This window comes from Rhinolophus sinicus, chromosome 18 (assembly GCF_057876585.1).
Source record: "Rhinolophus sinicus isolate RSI-liver-muscle chromosome 18, RSI-T2T, whole genome shotgun sequence".
Classification (NCBI taxonomy): Eukaryota; Metazoa; Chordata; class Mammalia; order Chiroptera; family Rhinolophidae; genus Rhinolophus; species Rhinolophus sinicus.
Genome location: NC_142518.1, coordinates 8408974 through 8430564, shown reverse-complemented (window position 1 = coordinate 8430564; position 21591 = coordinate 8408974). Strand labels below are relative to the sequence as shown.

Sequence of the window (21591 nt, the reverse complement as noted above, 5' to 3'; positions counted from 1 at the left end):
CATTTTGCCAAGTTACCCCAGAACATATATGCTGCTTAGACTGAGTGGTTTATACCTGGTTATTAATGAATCCCCTGCGATGCTAACAGGGCAGATACTGCTGATAATGATAAAAATGTTAATGGCAACTATTTGTCTGTTCTAACGCACCAGGCACTGTGCACTAGGTATTAGTCACATCTTATGGGCAAGAACCTCAGTCTCGGGAGGTTAATAAACTAAGCGCTAGATCGCATTCAAAGTCAGAGCTGGGTGGCTCTATTTCCAAAGCCCGACCGTTTCCCCCTTAGCCACGACCACCCTCCGTTGAGAGAAGGGCGAAAAGTCAAAGGCCAACGAACGGTGGCGGGGACGTGGCCGTACAGAAACGACCCTCAGCTTCCTGCCCCGCCACATTCGCCGGCGTAGATACCGCCTCCCGATCCGGGCACCAGTCCGGGTCCCGGCCCTAGAGCCGCGGCCCACGCGCAGCACCCAAGTCCTCCGCCCCTACCAGCCTCCGCCCGCCATTCCCACGCTCCACCCGCCATTCCCACGCTCCGCCCGAGAGGCGGATCCTCATCCTGCGCCCGTCCCCCAGTGTGATGCAGAACGCGACGCGGACGTGGCGTCTACTGCGTCACGAGCGGGACGTCCAGAGCGCAGTAACACGTGACCCGAACCGGAAGCCCACGTCTTGTCGCCCCGGCAACAGTCCCTCCCACTCACGTCCCCTCTGCCGCCCCACGGGAAATAGGTCCCTGCTAGCCCATCGCCCAGGATCTGCAAGCTACGCGCCCACGAGGTGACTCCCGGGATGGCTGGGTTTTCTTTGGGAAGTGAAGGTGGAGCCTGGAGGCCCCGGAGCCTGGCTTCCTCTGAGGCTCGGAGAGCCGCGGGCTTGGGTGTCACGTGGGCCCAAAGGCCCTAGAGATTCTAAATCATTGTTGGTTATTTGTGACGAGAGACTGGTTCCACAGGCTCTCAGCTCTGCCGTGCATCAGATGACTTTTAAGAATCTGATGCCCGGGCTCCCATTCCACAGCAATTAAATTCGAATCTCCAAAAGTGGGGCCCAGGCATTGGTATTTTTATTAAAGCTCCCTATGTGATTCTTAGGTGCCGGTAACACTATTAAGCCAGGTCTGGAAGATGAATTTGTACTTTGCCCATCCAGCCTAGTATCTGAACAGAAGATCGCCCAGGGCAGCCTCATCCTTAGAGGGATGTCTAGGATATTGGCCCGTCTACTCATAATTTGGGGTTTTCTTTCTTTTCTCCCGCACTTTGATCTCTGGGAGGTTGGGGGGTTTGGTGGAAGTTATCTGGAGAACATTTGCACGTGCGTTTTTTTAAGCGCCTTACCTGTGGAGGTAGAGAATGTGTTTGCTGGTTTTTCTTCCTCAGTAATTGAGTTGAACCAATACCCAACAAAGTACCTTTTAGCTTTGAAATCCAGAGTCCCTTAGTACAGATCGGATGGTTCTGAACAAGTTTATTTTTTTCAGGAATAATTTGTAAAGTTGTTTCACAGGCTAGGTTCTTTATTCAGCTATTTTGCACCTTAAGTCAGAACATTAAAGTCCAGACTAAAGATTAATAACGCAAATAACACTTCTGGGGTTAGGGGTTATTTACTGTCCCATGAATTAGAGTGGGATAAGCTTTAAAAATACAGTTTATAGTTATATAGTTTATAAAAGTAACAGGCCTTGTGGTGTGGCAATGCGAACAGAAAACTGTATTATTTTAAAAGATTGGTAGTAATTTTGGAGAGGTGTAACTGAAGGCAAGTTCATTGTAAAGTGTACAAAACCCCTCTGTATGTTCATTGCTGTGCTGGGAAGGTATACATACTAAAGCTCCAGAGAGAAGTTTTCATTCTAAAACTTTTACAGATGGTGAAGGATTATTGTGTATTTTAGGATCCACGATTGAAGGATAGGGGGAGATGAGAAGGATAGGGGGAATTGAACAAGGCTAGAGTAGAGGTTGGAGAGTTTACAAACTAGGTGCAGAACTCCTGGAACTCCTGCTCTACAGTAGGAAATCCAGCTGTAGAACAGTAAAAAAAAAAAAGTGAACAAGAGAAAAATGTATAACTGTAGTTGGTCAAAGTTTAGATGAATTGAAAATATCTTTGAAAACATTAATGTGTTTAAACGTCTGCTCTCTGAATGGATTCGGAGATTTATAATCAGAGTTATTTCAGTCACTAGCTACTCAGTGATTTTAGGGAGGATACAGGTAGGAGGAGAGAGTGTTACCAGGAAACTACAATCCCAACACCATCTAAGGCCAGGAAATATTAGCCATGATTTTTATGCTGGAAGGAAAGTAGGAAATTTAAAAGAAATAGATCGCAGAATCCATGCCTACAGGTAATTGATTAAACGCCCAAATGAGTGGGGCATACATTCAGAAAAGAGAGGTTAACATGGAATTACCATGTATGTGTTAATAGAAGTAAAACTTGAAATAAGGTGTAGGAACGGAGTCCCAGAGAGCAGTTTCCAGGCTCTCGACCTCACGTGGGGAGGTGTTGGCTCAGTTATTAAATGGCCATCAGCTGTAACTAGTTGGCCATTAGCCACTAATATAATTGCCGTGGCTATGCTAGCACATGCAGATTTGCAACTAGCAAGTGCAGTTAGCAAGCAGATTGTGGATTGCGGGTCGTGTTGATCCTACTTCCTGTGTCTCGCCTGGCCACCAGCGAGACTGGGGTGCAGGAAGACCCCTCGTTGGGGTACTGGCGGATATTTGCTTTTGTGTCTCCAGCCACCATTGAGAATATAGTGGTATGACTCCCCTATCTATGGCTCAGTGGGTGTTCCTTTTTGGCCTCACCATGCCCTGCGTTCTTATGCCGGAGCTGAGTCCCTGCATTACGTAAGGCTCCTTAAAATCTACTGGTGGTCTTAACCACTTTAAATTAGTGGTTTTTGCTGGTAGACTCTTAACTTGTATTACCTGCCTATTCAACCGTATTCCTTTAAGGTCACACTAGGTTTTGCTGTATGAAAGATAAACTTGCAGAGAAGCCATCTTAATCTATTTTCTCTTTTGAGTTGTATTATTATTATGTCCTTTTCAGTTATCCCAATTTTCCACTATCCCATTGTCTGTTGTGTTTTTCAGTCAGAGGGTAACTTTGTTTACAAGTGTCCTCATATTTCACTTCTTGTTGCAACAACCCATTGGGATTGGGGTTGGGGTTGAGAGAATAAAAAGGAAATGAAACTCAGCTTGGGGGCTCCCTTGCCCATCAGTTTTAACAGTGGAGAGGGGCAGGCTTTCCGAACATGGTAGCATGGTGCGCTTGTGAGAGGCCTATGTCCAGCCGAAAGATGGAGCTTGGACTACTGAGAGTGGAAGAAGGCCATTCAGACTTGAACCATCTCTGATGTCCAACTCACTAAGCAGGGACCAGGAGGGCATCAAGCCAGATGAGCCTGCCAGCTTTATCACGCGGCTGGGGGTGGGGACAGGAAGCAGTGCTGTCAGAAAACCTCCTTTTATTGTTTATCTTAGTGGAGGAAGTTCCAGTGTGTGCGTTATTGGAAAATATCTTCTCCAATAGGGTTATTACTGCATATACAGAGATTCCTTAGAACCACATATGACTCCATTTATGTTATTCAGATTTCTCACCATACCTTTATTTGAGCTATCTCCAGCAGACCCCCTTCCTTCTACCAGTTGGACCCCTCAAATTATCTGATTGGCTCAGAGAACTATATCTGTGGGAGCCTTATAGGAAAGGTTTGACTTTCGGGGCTTTCGCTAACATAACTTATTTAATGATTGTTGTTTTGTGTGTTTCTGTGCAAAAATCAAAGCACATGAGTTTTCATGTATTTCCTTTTCAGAACTCTAGTGGAAAAGGAAGATAGCAAAATCCAGTTATATTATCACTTTGAGTGGCATTTGTGATGTTTTTATTTATTTGGTTTCTGTGACACATCCTAGATCCTATATTTATAAGAATATAATTATGCAACAAAAAGAAGATATGCAGCGTTACTACCTTTCAATGAAGCCACATTACTTATTTGTGGAATTTTTAAATAACTCGATAGAAATAGCACAGTGTACCCATTGAAAACTACAAAGCTCTTGTCTGTTGTTCATGTATATTTTTGCATTTAAAAATGTATCTTCCAGGAGAAGCAGATTCATTGAAGCATGAGTGCGCTTTTTCAGAAAGGCTTTATGGGAAAATACATTGTTGAAGACTCAGGCGCTGTGTTGCCTGTGGACCTCGGCAGTGTTTAGTGAATGACCTCAATGCTGTTTTTTTCCTTCCTTCGCTGGTGTTTGAGGACAGACAATGAATTCAGTCTCTGTCTGAGCTCAGCTGGGTAGTGGCTATGATGCCATTGTACTCACTGGGGACGGCTGCCCGGCTGGTAGAGCTGTGGATCCCGGCCTGTCCTGACATTGCCAATCTCTTCTTTCAGCTCCACCATCCCAGTAGGAGAAAAGTTGCTGTTCAGTTCATGAAGTGTGCCATAAAAGAGTCAGAGACACTCCTAGGGAGGTAGGGAATGAAAGATAAAATTAAAGAGAACTGAATATGCTGGGACCATAGCCCTCTTTTCTTTGAGATTGCTGGTGTCTGATGGTGATGTTGCTATAATGTCTAGAATTAATGTTGGCCTTTCAGAAACGCAGGCATTTTTATTAGGTCCTTACGCATTCTCTGGGGAAAGAGTAACCAGCTTTAAAAAGTGAACAGGACCCTTTTTTAGAGGAGGTTTTCCCCTTCCCTTGGGAGCTAACTGATGCGGTTAGCAGCAAAGGGTATGTATTCCTTCTTCCAGGGAACAGACACTTGGAAGTCTCTCCTGCTTCCTATCCTCGTTGGGTCACTGTGTAGCACATGGCAGCTGGTAGGGTCTCCATCAGAAATCATGGCACTGCATATGCATTCTAAGCCCTGTCCACTGATACTGTTTTGCATTTAGGGTTGGGTTTTTTTGTTGTTGTTTTGTTTTTGTTTTTTGTCTTTAAAGGTCTATGTAAATCTTTAAGAAATGGTCTAATTTGTGGTGCAGCCGCTATGGAAGGCAGTGTGGAGGTTCCTCAAAAAATTACAAATAGAATTTCCATATGACCCGGGAATCCCTCTCCTGGGTATCTCCCCCAAAAATCTGAAAACGTTTATCCATAAAGACATATGTGCTCCAATGTTCATTGCAGCTTTATTTACGGTGGCCAAGACATGGAAACAACCAAAATGTCCTTCGATAGATGAATGGATAAAGAAGTTGTGGTGTATATACAGAATGGAATACTATTCAGCGGTAAGAAAAGATGATATAGGACCATTTGTGACAACATGGATGGATCTTGAGAATATCATGCTAAGCGAAATAAGTCAGACAGAAAAAGCAGAGAACCATATGATTTTACTCATATGTGGTATATAAACCAAAAACAACAAAAGCACAAGACAAACAAATGAGAAACAAAAATTCATAGACACAGAGAATAGTTTAGTGGTTACCAGAGGGTAAGGGGGAGGGGGGTGGGAGATGAGGGTAAGGGGGATCAAATATATGGTGATGGAAGGAGAACTGACTCTGGGTGGTGAACACACAATGGGATTTATAGATGATGTAATACAGAATTGTATACCTGAGCTCTATGTAACTTTACTAACAATTGAACAATTGTCACCCCAATAAACTTTAATTAAAAAAAAAAAAAGAAAAGAAATGGTCCAGTTTGCTTTAGTCATGGAGACAATTCTTTTTCCCAAATATTAGGAATTGGTCACCAAGATTGCTGTTGTTCATAATCCCATTTCTGTTGCTTCCATTAAATCTTCTAAGTATGAGAATCTCGACGTTTCTCCACTGATTTCCAAGGGGAAAGTGAGGAACAATTAGAACGTTCAGCATATTGAGAGCAGAGTCTATACAGCTTAATAATGTATTAACATAAAACAGGGCTGGGCAAATGATGGCTTGTTTTTTGTACTGACCATGAACTAAGAATGATGTTTACATTTTGAAAGGGTTGGGTTTTTTGTTTTTTGTTTTTAAATGAAGAGTATGAAGAATATGTGCTGCCAGAAACTGTATGTGGCCCACAAACCCATAATATTTACTATTTGGCCCTTTATAGAAAAAATTTGCTGGCATAAAATACCAGGATTTGAATCCTGGAAATAGCAAGTTACTGATAATTATAAAGCTCTATATAAGCTGCTATTCCTTTAGATCAGGGGTGTCCAGATTTTTTTCAACGGTTTTCACCAAGGGCCATATGCAGTAAAATACACAAACAGCCGGGCCACTCACTCGAGGTGGAGTACGTATTGCCTCACCTGGTTTATTTAAGTAAACTAAATGTATTTTTGGAATTTGCTGCAGGCCAATAAAAAATGGATCGCGGGCCGCAGTTGGCCCGTGGGCCGCAGTTTGGACACCCTGCTTTAAATATACTTTATCTTATTTGATTTTTGAGAGATTAATTGATTAATTTGTCATTCTCAGGAACTATTTTTAATTGCCTATAGGATTTTAGGAATCTTAAAAATACTTAAAATGTACAAGGATATGATACATAGGTTTGGGAGTTTGAGAAGGAAAATATAAAGCCAAGGATGAAATGAGCATATTCAACATACAGCCCCAGGACTCAACTTGCTGGAGGATGGCAGCAGATTTGATTATAAGTGTCCCAGTGTCCAAAACAATGCAGAAAGCATAATCAGACTAAAATTGATGACAGAGTTGTCTGTATTCCGTCATTAATATAAATTCATCTTTCCTTCATGGCTTGGGTCTTCAAAGAGTCTAGCCCTTCAGCTGATTAGTCGATGTACTTTATAGATATAGATACTTTATATACTGGTTGATATACTTTATAGATAGTTGGCACACTCGACTGAATCAGAGCTGCTTCTGGTCCAAATGCTGGAATTGCCTTTCTTCAGTCATCTCAGCTCATTGCCCTAGCGTCTTTCTTGCAAAAGCTCAGGGTGTGCTTTGCATGATCTCTGAGGCCGAGTAACATGGCAGCCGTTCTATCAAATTATTTGTTGAATCAAAATAAGTAACCGCTCCTCAAATTAGCACTCCCTCCCCCTTTTTAATCACAGCCATTGACATTTGAGCAGCCTGGCAAACATGATGGATTACACTTGAACTTTACTTAAACAGTTGCCTACTTGATGGCATCTGCCTACACTTCTCACGCTGCAAAGGGGAGCCTCTCATAATCCATGTCGTGCATTTTCAGAATGTTGGCATTACTTTTAAAGGCAGGCTGGATTTTCCCAATTATAAATAAAAACAGGATTTTCTGAGGTCTGTAGGACTGTTCAATCACAATAATGTTCATTGCATATTTGAGGCTGTCAGACTTCCCAGTTTGGGATAATTAATGTTCACATTACTTGGGCTCTAAGTATATTTCATAAGGCAGAGAAGTCTGGATTCAAAACTCTTAATCTCCAGAAGACACACAAATGTCTCCTAGACTTTTCTAATTTAATTCCTATGCTACTTGTTAATCTCTAAAACAAATTTGATTAAGACGCACATGGAGTTCACTTTAATGTCCTTATGTGCTGCAGACTCTCCGAAAGCTATTCAGATTTTCAATGATAGAAAGATGAAACCTGGCTGGAGTGAATTACCCACTTAAGGCTGCACCTTACAGTTTAGCCTCAAGTGTGGACTGATTTCTTTCATAATTTCATTTGTGTTAGTTTTACTTCTCTGGGTGGTTAGCCCCTGGATTGTATTGACTGTTACATGTTTTCTTCAGGAGCCTGTAAAGCACATAGCAGTTAGCCAGGTTTTCAGATAATTGCTCATGTTTTAAACCTTCAAATTATAGTTTAAAAGTAACGAGAACTTAATTTGTGCTTATGTTTTCACAGCGTTTGTTAGCTTTCTTCCAGTTTACATTCAGAGAGAGAGAAAGAGAGTGTTTTCCTGAATTTAGAACAATGAACAGGAAATGTGGGCCATGTTTAAGGTAAATTTACAGAAGGTCATGTCAGCCATCTTGGAAATACCCTATTTGAAAGCTTATATTTAAAAAGAATGCGAATGGTTCCCTTTAGGCTATATCTTAAAAAAAAAAAAAAAGTCTTAACATCTCAATTTTCAACATTAACCGTTTCCTCCTTTTCAGACCACGGTCATAGCCCAGGTGCCAGCCGGCGGTAGTGGTAAGTTGTGTGAAGAGGAGGCGCTCTGAGGAACTGCTTTGGAAACCCCAAAATAGCCATGAATGTCACACACCTGTGCTAACCAGACGTTTGCACTGTGCTTGTTCTCTCCTAGTTTGGGTGCCCATTTGGAGTCTCACAATCAGAGATGGAAGCAGAGGTAAGATTTTTTTTTTAACTCGTAAGAAAATAAAGGTGAATTTCAGTCTTTAAAGTGTTGGTGTTCTCATTCCATGGTGGAGAAGACCAGAGAAATACATCAGCCAACAAAAAGTAGAAGTGCCACTGAGTGTCTTGCTCCACGTTCTCTTGTCCCAGGCACTGCAGACTAGGCTGGGCCAGCAGGGGTTTAGGGACCAGAGAGGGCGGGACCGGAGGACATCACATTCATAGGTCCATGTGGTTCTTGGCACGAGTGGCTTAATTACAGTGAGAAGAAAAGGCCAAGATGCTAGATGCAGCCTATCACTCCCTGCATCTTATCCAAAGATGATCATTAGCAGCCTCTGTCCCACTTTTTCACGGCCAAACCTCAAACCAACTGTCCCGCGCATACCTCCTATATACGTACTTCAGAGCAAGTGTGCATACACTCGGTGTCCGTTGTGGACACGGACCTGTCATGTCCTGTGACCCAGTAGCACCCTAATGCAGAGTAGCTGTTCAGTAGACACTCAGTAAATACGTGTGGATTCAACACATGAGGATTTCTCTTGATGATTGGTGGTGTCTAGCCTACACCTCCCTTTATTTTGTAGGCGGAATCATCGAAACCTGCAGAGTCTTGGTCTTCTCATCCCGTATACGCGAGATACTGGCAACATTATTATCAAGCAATGGCTTGGATGCGAAGCCACCAGAATGCCTATCGGAAGGCCGTGGAGTTCTATGTCAGCTCCCCATGGTACTTCGGTCCCCCAGCTTTTCCCCTGGGCTCTTATGCCGAAGACGGCCAGCCTCCTCAGTCCCTCTATGACCATCCGTCGGCCTTCCAGCATGCCCCCTGCGGTTATTCCCAGGCTCCGCCATGTGGGCAGCATCCGCAGGGCAGCGCAGAAGATGACCAAGCTTGGGCCGCAGACGAGATGGAGAGCGAGTCAGATGACGAAGTAGAGTGCGACCTGAGCAACATGGAGATCACCGAGGAGCTCCGCCAGTACTTCGCGGAGACCGAGCGGCACCGGGAGGAGCGGCGTAAGTGCACGGCTGTGTCCGCCTGCCCCCTCCCCCCGCCCTGCCTTTGCAGTTTTACCTTCCCTAATCTACCAAGTTATTTCCTAACTCCTCCACTGGGTACAGATAATATTCCAAATCCAGTCGTAAGCCTGGGACAGCTACGGTAATGTTGCAGCCCAATTCTGTTAGTTTCCAGAGCTGTTTTCATATAGGACTTTTTTTTCAGTTCTAGAACAAAGCTTATCCTAATAGTATCTCTGCCGTTTATTAACCATTAGCGATTCCACCAGATGGAGAGTGTGCATGTGTGTGCACAAGCACGTGTCCGTGTGTGCACGCATGTGTCCCCTCATCTACACAACAGGCCTTCAAGGTATTAAACCCATTTTCCAAATGAGGAAGTGGGCCTTCAGAAGGTGAATTGACTTGTTCCATGGTCCACAGCTAATAATTTGCTGTTAGGATTCAAACCAACGTCTGCCTGACTGATTCCTGTGCTCCTTCCTCAAGTACAAACTTAGGGATTAGGTTTTATCCCTGACACTGCTAGTTTCCGTTGCCAGCTCACTGGTGCACAGCTCTGAGCCTTCCTGGTGCTCCAGAGCTGCCAAATCTTAAATATTAGCTCCCTTCAGAGTTGAGCTCAGTGTGAACCTAAATAGAATAACAAAATGCCTAGTACTTAAACTTTCAGGTTTGATCCTGCATTGAGGCAGTCTGTCCCTGGGGTTAGAGAATTATGATAATGGCCTTATATCTTCAGTGAGAAAGCAGGAATTTTCTTTTTTTAATTGCTGACTAATTTAGTACAAAGAGCTAGAACTGCTTTTGGTGCTTTCCTTACTATTAAGATTACCACACCATTTATATTTTAAGTGTCTCTAACAGATATACAGATGCTTTTCTTTATTATAACAAGTAGCCAGTCTCAATAATGTTTGTATCGAGTTCTAATTATATGACATTTTACCTATAATTCTCTAATGAACAGAAACAGAAGCCTGGGAATGGGCGAGTTTCGTTTCCATCTTGAATGATCCATATTTTCATAATGATGGGCTAGCATTTCTTGATCCCCGCTGGGGGCCAGGAACTGAGTGATGGGCTTTGTATAAACTGTCATGCCCTTTGGTGTCTTTGCCCTGATTCTTCACTGAACTACTCATTCAGGTTTTCTTACTTCCCTTCTTTTGATTAAACTGTTTACTTCTTTGATGTGTATTAGAAAGCATATCCAAATAAGTATTTTTAAAATAGTACTTTATATTACACATAGAATACATTTCTTTCCTTGATCTCCAGAAATAAATTTTACCTTTTTTCAAAATACATGCGAAATAACCATTAGTGTGACACATAAGGGAGAGAAGGCATTGGACCATGTCCACATGTGGTTGCAGTGCTGTTTGTTACTTTTGAAAAAGAAAATATGATGGAGATAGAGGTTATTTCTATTGCCCTTACCAGAAGATAGAATAACATGTTTTTCCACTAAGAGATTGTTACTTTTATGATGGAAGCTGTAATTAAGGATAGGAGCAAAACCCCAGTCATCAAAGGCTATTTTGAATTATCTGCTAATTTTGCTCTATTATCTGCTGATATAGTTATTCAATAAAAAATAGATATGAATAAAATGAAAATAAAATAATGAAATATTTTTATATAGTTCTTCCCCTGTAAGCAGATCGGTTACAGATATGGTTAAGAATCATCCCTGTTCCTCTTGCCCCTGTCAGATCAAATCCTAGGTAGGTAAAAAAAAGTCATGAAAATAATCTGCTACATGGTACCTGGCACTTAATATTATTTTGAATGAATGACAGGTTTTCAAATCTTATCTCACAAAGTGCTCAACTTGACCTTAAGGGAAAATTTTAGGCACAGAGACAGACAGGCAGGGAGAACGCCATGTGAAGATCAAGTTCTGCTGCTACGAGCCAAGGAACTCCCGGAGGCTGGGGAGGCCTGGAACACATCCTGCCCTAGCCCTTCAGAGGGGGCACGGCCCTGCCGACACCTTCATCTCGGCCTTCTGGCCTCCAGACCTGGGAGAGAACACATTTCTGTTGTTCTAAGCCACCCAGTTCGTGGTACGCTGTTACGGCAGCCCTAGGAAACTAATCCCATCACCGTATGAGAATTATCTTTGTTCCCAAATATAGTCTGTGACTGGAACATAAAGTGAACTGGACTGGTCTTACAATCTCTGTGACGAAAATGTGTGTATTTGTTTTACTGTGATCTAGATAGCAAACCAACAAGAAAGGGAATTTTATAAAAACCCTTACAACCTCCATCCTTCACCTTTCTGGTATTTACATTGTTGTTAGTAACATTGTACAGAGGCAGCTGTGGCAGAAGCACTCCAATCACGGGGTTGCACCCCTTACCATCTGGAGGTTCTTATCCTCTTGTGGGCCACCTGCCCTAACTGGTCTGTGCCTCAATCTCCTCAGCTGTGAAATGGGGATCCTAATTAATGGGGTGGTAATTATAAAGATTAAGTGAGATAATGAGAGAAAAGTTATAGAACAGTGCTCAGTACCAAGTCAGTGCTCAGGAAACACTAGTTGTTATGGTTCGTTGCCAATAACTCACCCTTTATTGTGGCTTATTAACCACAAACTGGTTTTCCTCTGATAACTGTTTGTATTGATTAGTGCTTGATGGAGACTGCACATTTTTTATAAAGATGTCCTATAACTTCAAAAAACGTCATGTATTTCTGCTCTAGGCAGCACTTATCTAACTCGGAAAGAAGTAAAGTTTGAGTGTCAAATTTCATCATTAACACAATTCCATCCCAGTAGTCATTAGCACAAGTTTTAGTTCTCTTTGCAGGACTTTCTTACTCCAATAAAATACTTGGGCTGGAAAAATGAACCCACTTGCACATTACTAATAACAGTGCTGAGCGCATCAAGCTTCCGCTTCTTTGTGCTTTTTAAAATGTGTGGTTGTAGGAAAACTCAAAACCACTTGTCCCAGTGTCTCTGCCATGCTTTTGTGTCTCGCAGTCTGCTCTGAAAGGATTATGACGTCCCTGGGAGATGTGGGAATTGTGTGGCGAGGGTGAGAACAGGCTGTGCTGCCAGAATCTTACTGCTAAAGACTTGGTCTCTATTAGGAGAAGCTGCCGGGGCTTGACCCTGCACCCCCAATAACAAAATAACAGGGAACAGTTCACCAGCACGATTTTGTTCCCCAGCACTTTTGGTGGTGTGTAAGCTGAATATGTGTTCCTTCAAGCAGTAATGAATGATGGGATTCAGATGTAAGTCATCTGAATGCCCAGGGTACTTTCTGGTCCATTACCTTTACTAGAAACATTCATGGAGGTTTAGTTACGTGCACAGTTGGGAAATGTTTAATAAGGAGAAAAGGGACCTGAGTAGTGTGAATACTTGGTTAAAGTTGTTCTGTTTTGCTCTTTGAACCACTAGAAGCTACTTCTTCAATAAGGGCAAATTCGACTTTGAATATGAATCATTTCGCGAACACGGAATTTTATAAAATATTACGAGCAAGGGAAAACGTAGCTAACCTTGAAAGATTAGCTTTTCAGTATTATTCCCTTCCGCAGGAACGTATATGTTATATAATCCATTATCATCTGAGTCTTGTTTAATATTTTCCTAAGATAAAACCCTTTAGACTAGACAGCATGTTCTTGCTTGTGATTACTCCTCTTCCAGATAATCTCTAACGTATTTCAATGATAAAAACAAAAAAATTCAGTAGGATAAAGAACTCCTTTTGTGCAGTGGGAACAGGCATGTTTTTGATTGTGTTATATGTCATCATTTCCTAATGAGATATTTCCTTATTTAAAACATCAGTGGTAACATTACTTATGGGAAAGTTGTGACGTTTTAAATGTCAGCTGTTTTCAATTACTTCTTAGGAGAAATGTTTATTGTTAGGTTAAGAAAAGTATCCGGTTTTAGGCATAAAAAAAGTATCCGGTTTTAACCATCAATTGAGACTGCGAGGTTGTAGTCCTAATACTTAGAGGGAAGGTGAGTGCAGGTTACCATTCCCAATAGAGAAGAGCCCTCCGAAACAAACTACCACTGTTGTCTCGGGCTTGAGCTAATCAGGTATGTGCCACCTGTGTTTTGGGGCAGATGTTGAGTTGAAACAGGACATATTCACAAAGAGCAAACCCAGGTGGGAAGAGGAGACAAAATCAAATTAAAAAATGACACCTAGGAGAGCCATCTGTGGTGTAGTCCATGGTTACTTTTGCAAATGAGGGTGTAGAGCCAGTGACCTTGGCCATCAGAGGAGGGGTTCTGTGGGCTCATTGTGGAGAAATGGAGTGTGCTCTAGGCTTTGAGGGATGGAGTCGACTGGGAATGAGGGAAAAAGAAAGGGGGTAAGTGCACCCCGCTTAGCACTCACAGTGCTGTTCTTACCAAAGGGCCCAGATGTGCTTTTCATACATTTGATGGGAGACATCTGCTCCATTGTGTTTGCATGTCCCTGAGCAGGAAGGTTTAGACTCTGACAGCCTACTGGAACCCCATCTGGTTCTCCCTCAGCCCACCCTGTATGGAAAACCTAGAGGATATAGTGAAGGTCACAGCCCAGGATTTAGTGAGCTGTTTCGGTTTAGTCAATGAGGTTCAAGTGTGGAATTATACTGATTGAGCAGTTTCACTATGTGTGTGCTTTGTCTAGACCAGACATTCAAACTTATACACGTAAAACCAATCAGTGAGAAGATACATGTGAAAAGGCTGTAGAAAAGTGGAAGGAAGGGATGGAAATGCACTGTTATTCTAAAAATGCAAATGGTGATTTATCCACTGACTTCAGGATTACATTTGTCATGGAGCAAGGGATGTGGGCTGAGGATGGAAGACCCATCAGAAATGGCTCCAGGTCTGCAACTGTGTTCTAGGCGAGTTGCTGGTAATCCAGAAGTGAGGCCTTTGCGGTGTAAATCAAGTCTGCACTTTCACTCGATTGTGCTAAGATCATTAATTCTGGTGGTGTAGCAGTGAATATAATCAGAAAGACATGCTAATCCTGGAAAACTGAGGAAAAATAACATTCTTTAACACTCGTTTGTCTTTGTGCTTTGTCCTCCAAAATGTTCTGCCTTTGGGCTAATTATCTGTGGAATACTGAATGCATGTTTTCCTGCTATGTCAGGTCCTCTAAAGTCCGAGTCTCTCCCCATGATATTTTTTTCCTTTATGGACTGTTAGTCTATGTTGGCAACATCATGTAAATGTATAGACTGAGGCAAAAAATATCCAGGTTATATATCCCGAACCCAGATGGAATCCAGTAGAGCCTCTCCTTAATAATATACAAGGTCTGCCATTAAGTTCGTAGACTCATCCTAGAAAAAGTGCTCCATACCTCACTGCTGAATATCACTACAGTCACCTTCGAAGTACTCCCCTTGGGAAGCTATGCACCCACACCAGTGCCTAGTCCACCCTTTAAAGCAATTTTGGAACTCTTTTTCTGTAATGGCCATCAGAGCTGTCATCGTATTACCCTTGATGTCTTGAATGTCATCAAAATGTCTTCCTTTCAATATTTCCTTTCTCTTCAGCTAAAGAAAGAAGTCACTGGGGGCCAGGTCAGGTGAGTTGGGAGGGTGTTCCAATACAGTTATTTGTTTGCTGGCTAAAAACTCCCTCACAGACAGTGCCGTGTGAGCTGGTGCATTGTCGTGATGCAAGAGCCATGAATTGTTGGCGAAAAGTTCAGGTCGTCTAACTTTTTCATGCAGCCTTTTCAGCACTTCCAAATAGGAAACTTAGTTAACTGGCCAGTTGGTAGAAATTCAGAATGAATAACCCCTCTGATATCAAAAAAGGTTAGCAACATCATTGCAACAAGTCTGGGAACTTAATTGTCCGACCTCATAATACTGGTTTCCTTGTTTTAACCCTATGTGCATGTTAACCCGTGTATCAGTTTTCTAGGACTGCTGTAACAAATACCACAAACCGGGTGACTTGGAACAACAGAAATGTATTCACTAGCAGTTCTGGAGACAAGAAGTGTAAAATCAAGGTGTTGGCAGGACCACACTCCCTGCAAAGATCGTAGGGCTTTGCTTCTTCCAGTTTCTGGTTGCTCCGGGCATTTGCTGGCTGTGGCAGCACAGCTCCAATTTACAGGCTTTCTCCCTGTGTCTCTCTCCCTGTGTCTCTATGTGTCCTTCTCTGTCCCACATAAGGACACCTGTCATTGGATTTAGGATTGACCCTATTTCCAAATAAGGTCACATTCTCAGGTAGATGTGAATTTGGGGAAGGATAGTACTCAACCCAGTATAACCCTGTTTCAAAGCTCAAATCTAAAGATACTCTGATTTGTATTAAAACAAATGCCCATGACCAAATATCCTACAAGAAAAAAGTGCTTGGGAACATCAAGTCCCACAGCTGTTTTCAGTAAAGACAACCAAGCTTTTGAGGACAAAACACCTGAATGTCTGTCGTGTCTGAAGTGTGATGTTCTCTTCGTCTGTCAGCTGATTCTCCATCTGGTTGGATGAGCCCTCACCTTGTTTACACAGGAAGGAAAACTGCCAGTGACTGAGAATCCTTTCTTTCACTGGGAAGAAGGAAGTAATAACTAGAAAACAGCATAAGCGGATGCCTTCAAAGGAGTATATTCCGTCCTCAGACTTGCTTGGTCCCCTAGGTCAGTATACTGGTACGAAAGTACTTTCAGCCAGTCCGAGGGTATTTGGTTTTAAGCAGGCTGCTTTTCAAATCTGTGGTCTGGCCTTCGAACATTTTTTTTTTAATTGTGTGAGTGAGTGGAGGTGAAGTGACTCAAACGTAAGGGACGAAGATCAGACCGCAGGTCATTGGTGCCTTCCCCTCCCCCTCCCCAAGCCTCTCCGCCATGGAGGCTCTGAGGAACCTACCGGACGGGAGCTCCGCCCAGCACCTTTGTGATTTGACCATCTGTTTCTCTATCCCTGCATTGTCATAATTTTTCTTTAAACAGCATTTTGAAGAAACAGAGTTGTTTACAAAAACTAGCGTGTGGCCTTTGTCCGAGCTTTCTCTCAGCAATCATTTCCTGAGCACCTGCTTTGTGTCAGACATTGCATGCTCCTGGGGCTGGGGGGGTGGGGATAAAGGACCGGCCCCTCTTCCATAAGTGACTCCCACAGGTCCGTCCTGGCTGCTAGCTGGTATTTCAGTGTGGGAGACAGGCTTCCTGCCCCCTTAGATCTATGTTTTAGGACAACTAGCCACCTTGCAGGAAACTGGGAAACCTCCAAACCTCTTGCCAGGCTGAGAGGGGACAGGGCCTTAAATTTTCCTGAGGAAGGCTGGACAGGAAGACGACAGTAGAGAACTGAGCAGAGGGTTGTGTCTTTTATTCTTACACTGTCTGAACTTGGTTAAGGACTAAAACCCAGTCAGTGATGGTAACTCATGAGCACACGCCGCATGTGAACTTGGAAAATGGCACAGACTTCATGGACTGCCAGCTGGGGTTGCTTTGTATTAACAGTGTTTCATCCACAGATGTCAACAGTAAGAGAAAATGTCTCTCGGCATAGAATTATGACACCAATTTATATCTGTAAGAGAATTTTTGTCAAAAGAGTAGCAGAAAGAGGCATAATTATAACCATGTTAAATTATAAAGAAAAGAAAAATAAAGGTACAAAAGTAAAAAGTTTAAATTCTCATATCCTAACAGCAGACATCACTAAGATAGTGAAGATTCCAGTGTTTATGAAAATTTCTCAATTCAGAGACTCAGATTTAGACAGGAAGTTGAACATCTGTTGTGTCACTAAATCTGTCAGTAAGGCTGATGATAGTCTTGGGACAAATTTGAGAGTGAAAGGACTGCCGTCTGAGAACCTCTTGAGGCCCCTGCAGCTCCACACGGGACCGTGTCCTCCGGGTCAACAAGAAAAGGAGAGCCCCAGGATCGGTCATGGTCCCCAGGCTCTCATAGGTGGGACTCTCCTGTCCCTGACTAATGTAAAAATGCCAAACCTTCAGAAGAGCAGTCCTTGGGAGGTGGGGGGAATAGAATTTAAACACCCATGAAGACTGAACAACTTATATCCTTAGGTTTCAAACGAGGCAGAAAGACCAAAAATGAAAAACAAATGCTTGTTGACCTCCCATTCATTTGCATATTAGGTCAATATTTTTGTTTAGGTCTATATTTCACAGTAAGTCAAGTCTATCTTTTCCATGGATAAGGTAACAGTTATATGGTATTAATTTTGACAGTCATTTGGCATATCCATTTATTGTTTCCTTATGTGAAAATGAGCTGCAGATGTGCTAAGACTGAAATGGCCACATACATTTTTAATAATGTTTCCAAGTTTATAAAACTCCTTCCCTCCAACTCCAAGGTGTTACTTGAACAAGATTTATGAGAGTGACTGTGCATAGCCACATAAATATCTTTGTGTTCACACTTGATTTGCTCACTTTTGTGGTCCCTTCCATGCTAACCTTTCTTCTACTTTGTTTTTAACGAGCAAAGAATGATTTATATGGTGGTTTTATCTGCTACAACTATCTTCACTCCTTGCTTAGTAGCATTTCTCTTGGTAGCAATAGTAGCTACTGACGTGTGCATTCTACTATCAATTTCTGTTCTTGACAGTTGTTTACAAAAATCTGTGTAAGGAGGCTAAATTTTACATTCTGCAGCATTGTTTTGTTGATATTTTTGTGTTTCTTTACATAAGAATAAAAGTTATATTGGTACTTGTTATAATAAAAAATAGAGAGGGGAGAATAAATTATATAAATATTTCTTGCTTTACAGGACTCTATTTACATTAGTAGGAATAAAAGCATGTAACAGTAGCACTTGAAATTGAGACTAAGGTAACCTGTGAAGTGGAAAGTCAAATCCCATAGTGAGGACCTGGACACATAGTTGCAGCTTTGTTAATGGAGCAGGAAGATTAGACCTCAGGTTTCCCTTCCATTTGCAGAATTGCCTTTGCTCCACCCTTTTACCTTCGACAAGTGTTGAATCACTTGGCTTTCCATTGCCTGGTAGGATTTGTGTTTTGGGGTATGTGGCAGGGTCATCGATCATCGGGGCCATTCTATAGTTACTGGCACTCGCTCTTTTCCAGATTACCTAAAATCAATAGCTCCCCCAAAGGGCTGCTTTTTCCCCCACTGCTTCGTTTGTGGTGGGAAGTACTACTATGTTTCCCCGAAAATAAGACCTAACTGGAAAAGAAGCCCTAGCATGATTTTTCAGGATGACATCCCCCTGAACATAAGTCCTAATGCGTCTTTTGGAGCAAAAATGAATATAAGATCCGGTCTTATTTTGGGGGAAACCCAGTACCTCTTGCAACACTGGCCTTTCCAGGAAGCATTTCATTTCCCTGCTGGCCTGGTACAGCATTTCAACCCAGTGAGCTCCACCAGCCATTCCTCACTGGTCAGGCTGTGGGCCAGCCGGGCAGAAGAAGAGAGGAACCCAGGTCGTGTCATTTTCTCCTATATTTTCAGGGCGCCTTCCAAAGGTTTGATAATTTGGACTGACTATCCTTGTGGCTTTTTGCCCTTTCTATCAGTGTATAACCCAGATAAGTGAACAATGAGCTTTATAACTAAGTAGTTGAGAATATGCAGATCGTGCCTTAGAAGCTAGTGAACATCTCAGCTGGCACAGCTGGGCCTGGCTTCATAGTTTGAAAGGGGAAGCTGGGGGATTTGGGGGGCTGCCTGCTGCACGTGTGGCAGCCACAGAATTCTCCCCTGTTCACCGTGTTGGCTCGTTCTCAGGGCGGCAGCAGCAGCTGGACGAGGCGCGCCTGCAGGACTACGTGAACGCCGACCATGACCTGTACTACAACACACACCGCTCGGTGGAGGCCCCATCCGAGAGGCCCGGTGAACGGCGCCAGGCCGAGATGAAGCGCTTGTACGGGGAAGGCGCCGCCAAGATCCTGGCTATGGAGGCAGCCGTGCAGCTGAGCTTTGACAAGTACTTTGACCGAAAGCGGCCCAAATACTGGCCGGTCATCCCACTGAAGTTCTGAGCCCCGGGGCCTGGGCCCTCAGTCATCACCCTCTTCTTTTGGAATTTGCTCTCTTCATTTCCTACTGTGTGTTTTCTTGGGGAAGGGGGATTTTATACTGAAAAATCGGCATGTTCACCAGAGTCCAAGGGGCCCATCACAGGGGTGGATGGAATATGTCAGCCACTTGGAAGCGGCAGGGCACACACTTTTACCAACATGAGATTTTCTTTTGACCTCAAATGAAATACTTTTTTGTGTTAACAGTAGTGTTCAGTTCACTCAAGTTCTCACTTAGAGATACTGCTTAGTTTTCTATCTTTTTGTTTTCTATCTTGAACCCCACTGAACTAGGCAGATGCCTTAAATAAGTGCTCTTCCACTCAAACTGAGCCCCACTGAGAATGATTCAAGCATGCGGCGAGACAAATCCCACTTCTCTCCCATGCACAGGTCAGCATGTCCTATAAAGGGCAGCAAGTTTATGTTTTTGGCTTTGCAGGCCACACGGTCTGTCATGACTACTCAGTTCCACCCTTGCAGCGTGAAAGCAGCCATAGAGGGTAAGTAAATAAATGGGTGTGGCTGTGTTCCAATAAAATTCTTTATAAAAACAGGCCCGTGGGCTAGATTTGGCCTATGGGCAGTAGTTGGGACCCCTGCTCTAATGGAATGAAAATAACAGTCTGACATTTTTGTTACCGCCTTATCCCCACAGACCTTGAATGTCAAACAGATGTGAGAGTAAAGAACAGTGATTCCCAAACCTGCTCACCTCTGCAGTCTCCTTTGTTGTATAAAAGGTATAATTGACCTCTTTGTATAGCAAATTCTATTTTAATAAGAGAATACATTTCTGAGAATGAAAATCTAAAAATTGATGGAACAGTCCATTTTAAAAAGCCAGCTGCCTTTTAAATAAGTTATTTCAGTGCGGTGCCAGGGTGAGCCTTGTTGTCCTGAGAAGATTAGCACATCCATCAAAGGTTGGTGAAAAGATTTAGTATTGACATGTTTTTCCCTAAGAACACTTAGCTCCACATTTCAGCCCCTGCCCTGTGACAAATGCATTACTTTCATCAGCCCCAGGTGCTTATTTTTCCAAGCTCTCGTTTTATTACTGGAGTTGCAATTTGTGCTTGGGTATTGCAGACAAAAATCAGAATTAACTTCCCCTGAGGTGACACATGACTAAAATCTCAAATCTTTAGTAGTTCTCTTTATTTTAAACGCATATGCCTAAGTAGAAAACAGACGTGATCCAGGCACGAATACAAACTAAAGCCGGTAATTGCAGCAGGTTCTTAGCTGTTTGAGAGTGAAGTGTTTCTATTTCCAAGGGACTCTCCTACCTTTCCCCAAAGACACCACCATGTGGGTCCCAGCCCTGATGGCTTTGTGACTGTGAACTGTGGGAGTTCCTTCCACCTCTCACTTGCTTCTGTGTTCACTGCTCTTGAAGTGGGTATTAATGCTTCCCTCACATGGGGTGCTTGTGAGGACCACGTTGAGTTAGTGCCTATAAAACAAACAGTGCTAGCCACTCAGTACATGTTGACATTTATTCCCTGTCTTTCAAAATTGCCAAGTAGAGCCAGTGAAAATCCCGGATATGAAACTTCTTCCAAATACAGAGAAATGTTTCCCTGTCAGCTCTTGAAATGGATGCATTGGCTTCTTTTATCTCATTCCTACCTGTCCTTCCCAAGATGCCTCATGGATAATTTGTCATAGGAGGGACCTATGACTCGTTCATTCATTTATTCAGCAAATATTTGACTCCTTTCCATTCCACTTAACCAAACCATAGTCTCTTTCCCCAGGGAACTTGTGTTCTAGGAGGATAGGCAGACAGGTGTGCAATGATAATTGCGATCCGTGCACTGCAAGAGCATGTGAGAGATGAGGGCGGGCCTTCTCAGCCTCAGCACTATTGACATCTGGAGCCAGATCACTCTTTGTTTTTGGAAAATAGTATGGATGCACACATATGTACTAAAATTGAGATACTTGCATGCAAATGATGCGCACACACTCACCAGCTTCACAATAATGGTTAGTTCTGAGCAGGGAAAGAATTGGAGTGTCATTCAAAACGGGTTTTTCTGTCTCACTGGTGTTTAATTTCTTTATAACAGAAAAGCTATGGTAGGCACCCAGTTTTGCTAGAGGCCCCCACGTTCATCTATTCTGACACAAAATAGTGTATTTTTCACTTCTAGGGTTA

At 42.9% G+C, this 21591-nt stretch overlaps 1 protein-coding gene across 6 annotated transcripts; it reads left to right on the top strand.

Annotated features, from left to right (window-relative positions):
• Nucleotides 1-631: 631 nt before the first annotated feature.
• GEMIN8 (gem nuclear organelle associated protein 8) lies at nucleotides 632-20270 on the top strand. 6 transcript variants are annotated; one of them, XM_074323400.2, is made up of 7 exons: nucleotides 736-784; nucleotides 5185-5288; nucleotides 7880-7977; nucleotides 8137-8173; nucleotides 8289-8333; nucleotides 8932-9367; nucleotides 19129-20270. In XM_074323400.2, the coding sequence occupies exons 5-7, from the start codon at nucleotides 8322-8324 to the stop codon at nucleotides 19383-19385; spliced, it is 705 nt and encodes a 234-aa protein (XP_074179501.1). In that variant the 5' UTR covers nucleotides 736-784; nucleotides 5185-5288; nucleotides 7880-7977; nucleotides 8137-8173; nucleotides 8289-8321; the 3' UTR covers nucleotides 19386-20270. The 6 variants fall into 6 exon arrangements, with proteins under 6 accessions (XP_074179500.1, XP_019601882.2, XP_019601880.2 ...); XM_019746321.3 differs by lacking the exon at nucleotides 5185-5288 and having other exon boundaries at nucleotides 661-784; XM_074323402.2 differs by lacking the exon at nucleotides 7880-7977 and having other exon boundaries at nucleotides 758-784.
• The last annotated feature ends 1321 nt before the right edge of the window (nucleotides 20271-21591 follow it).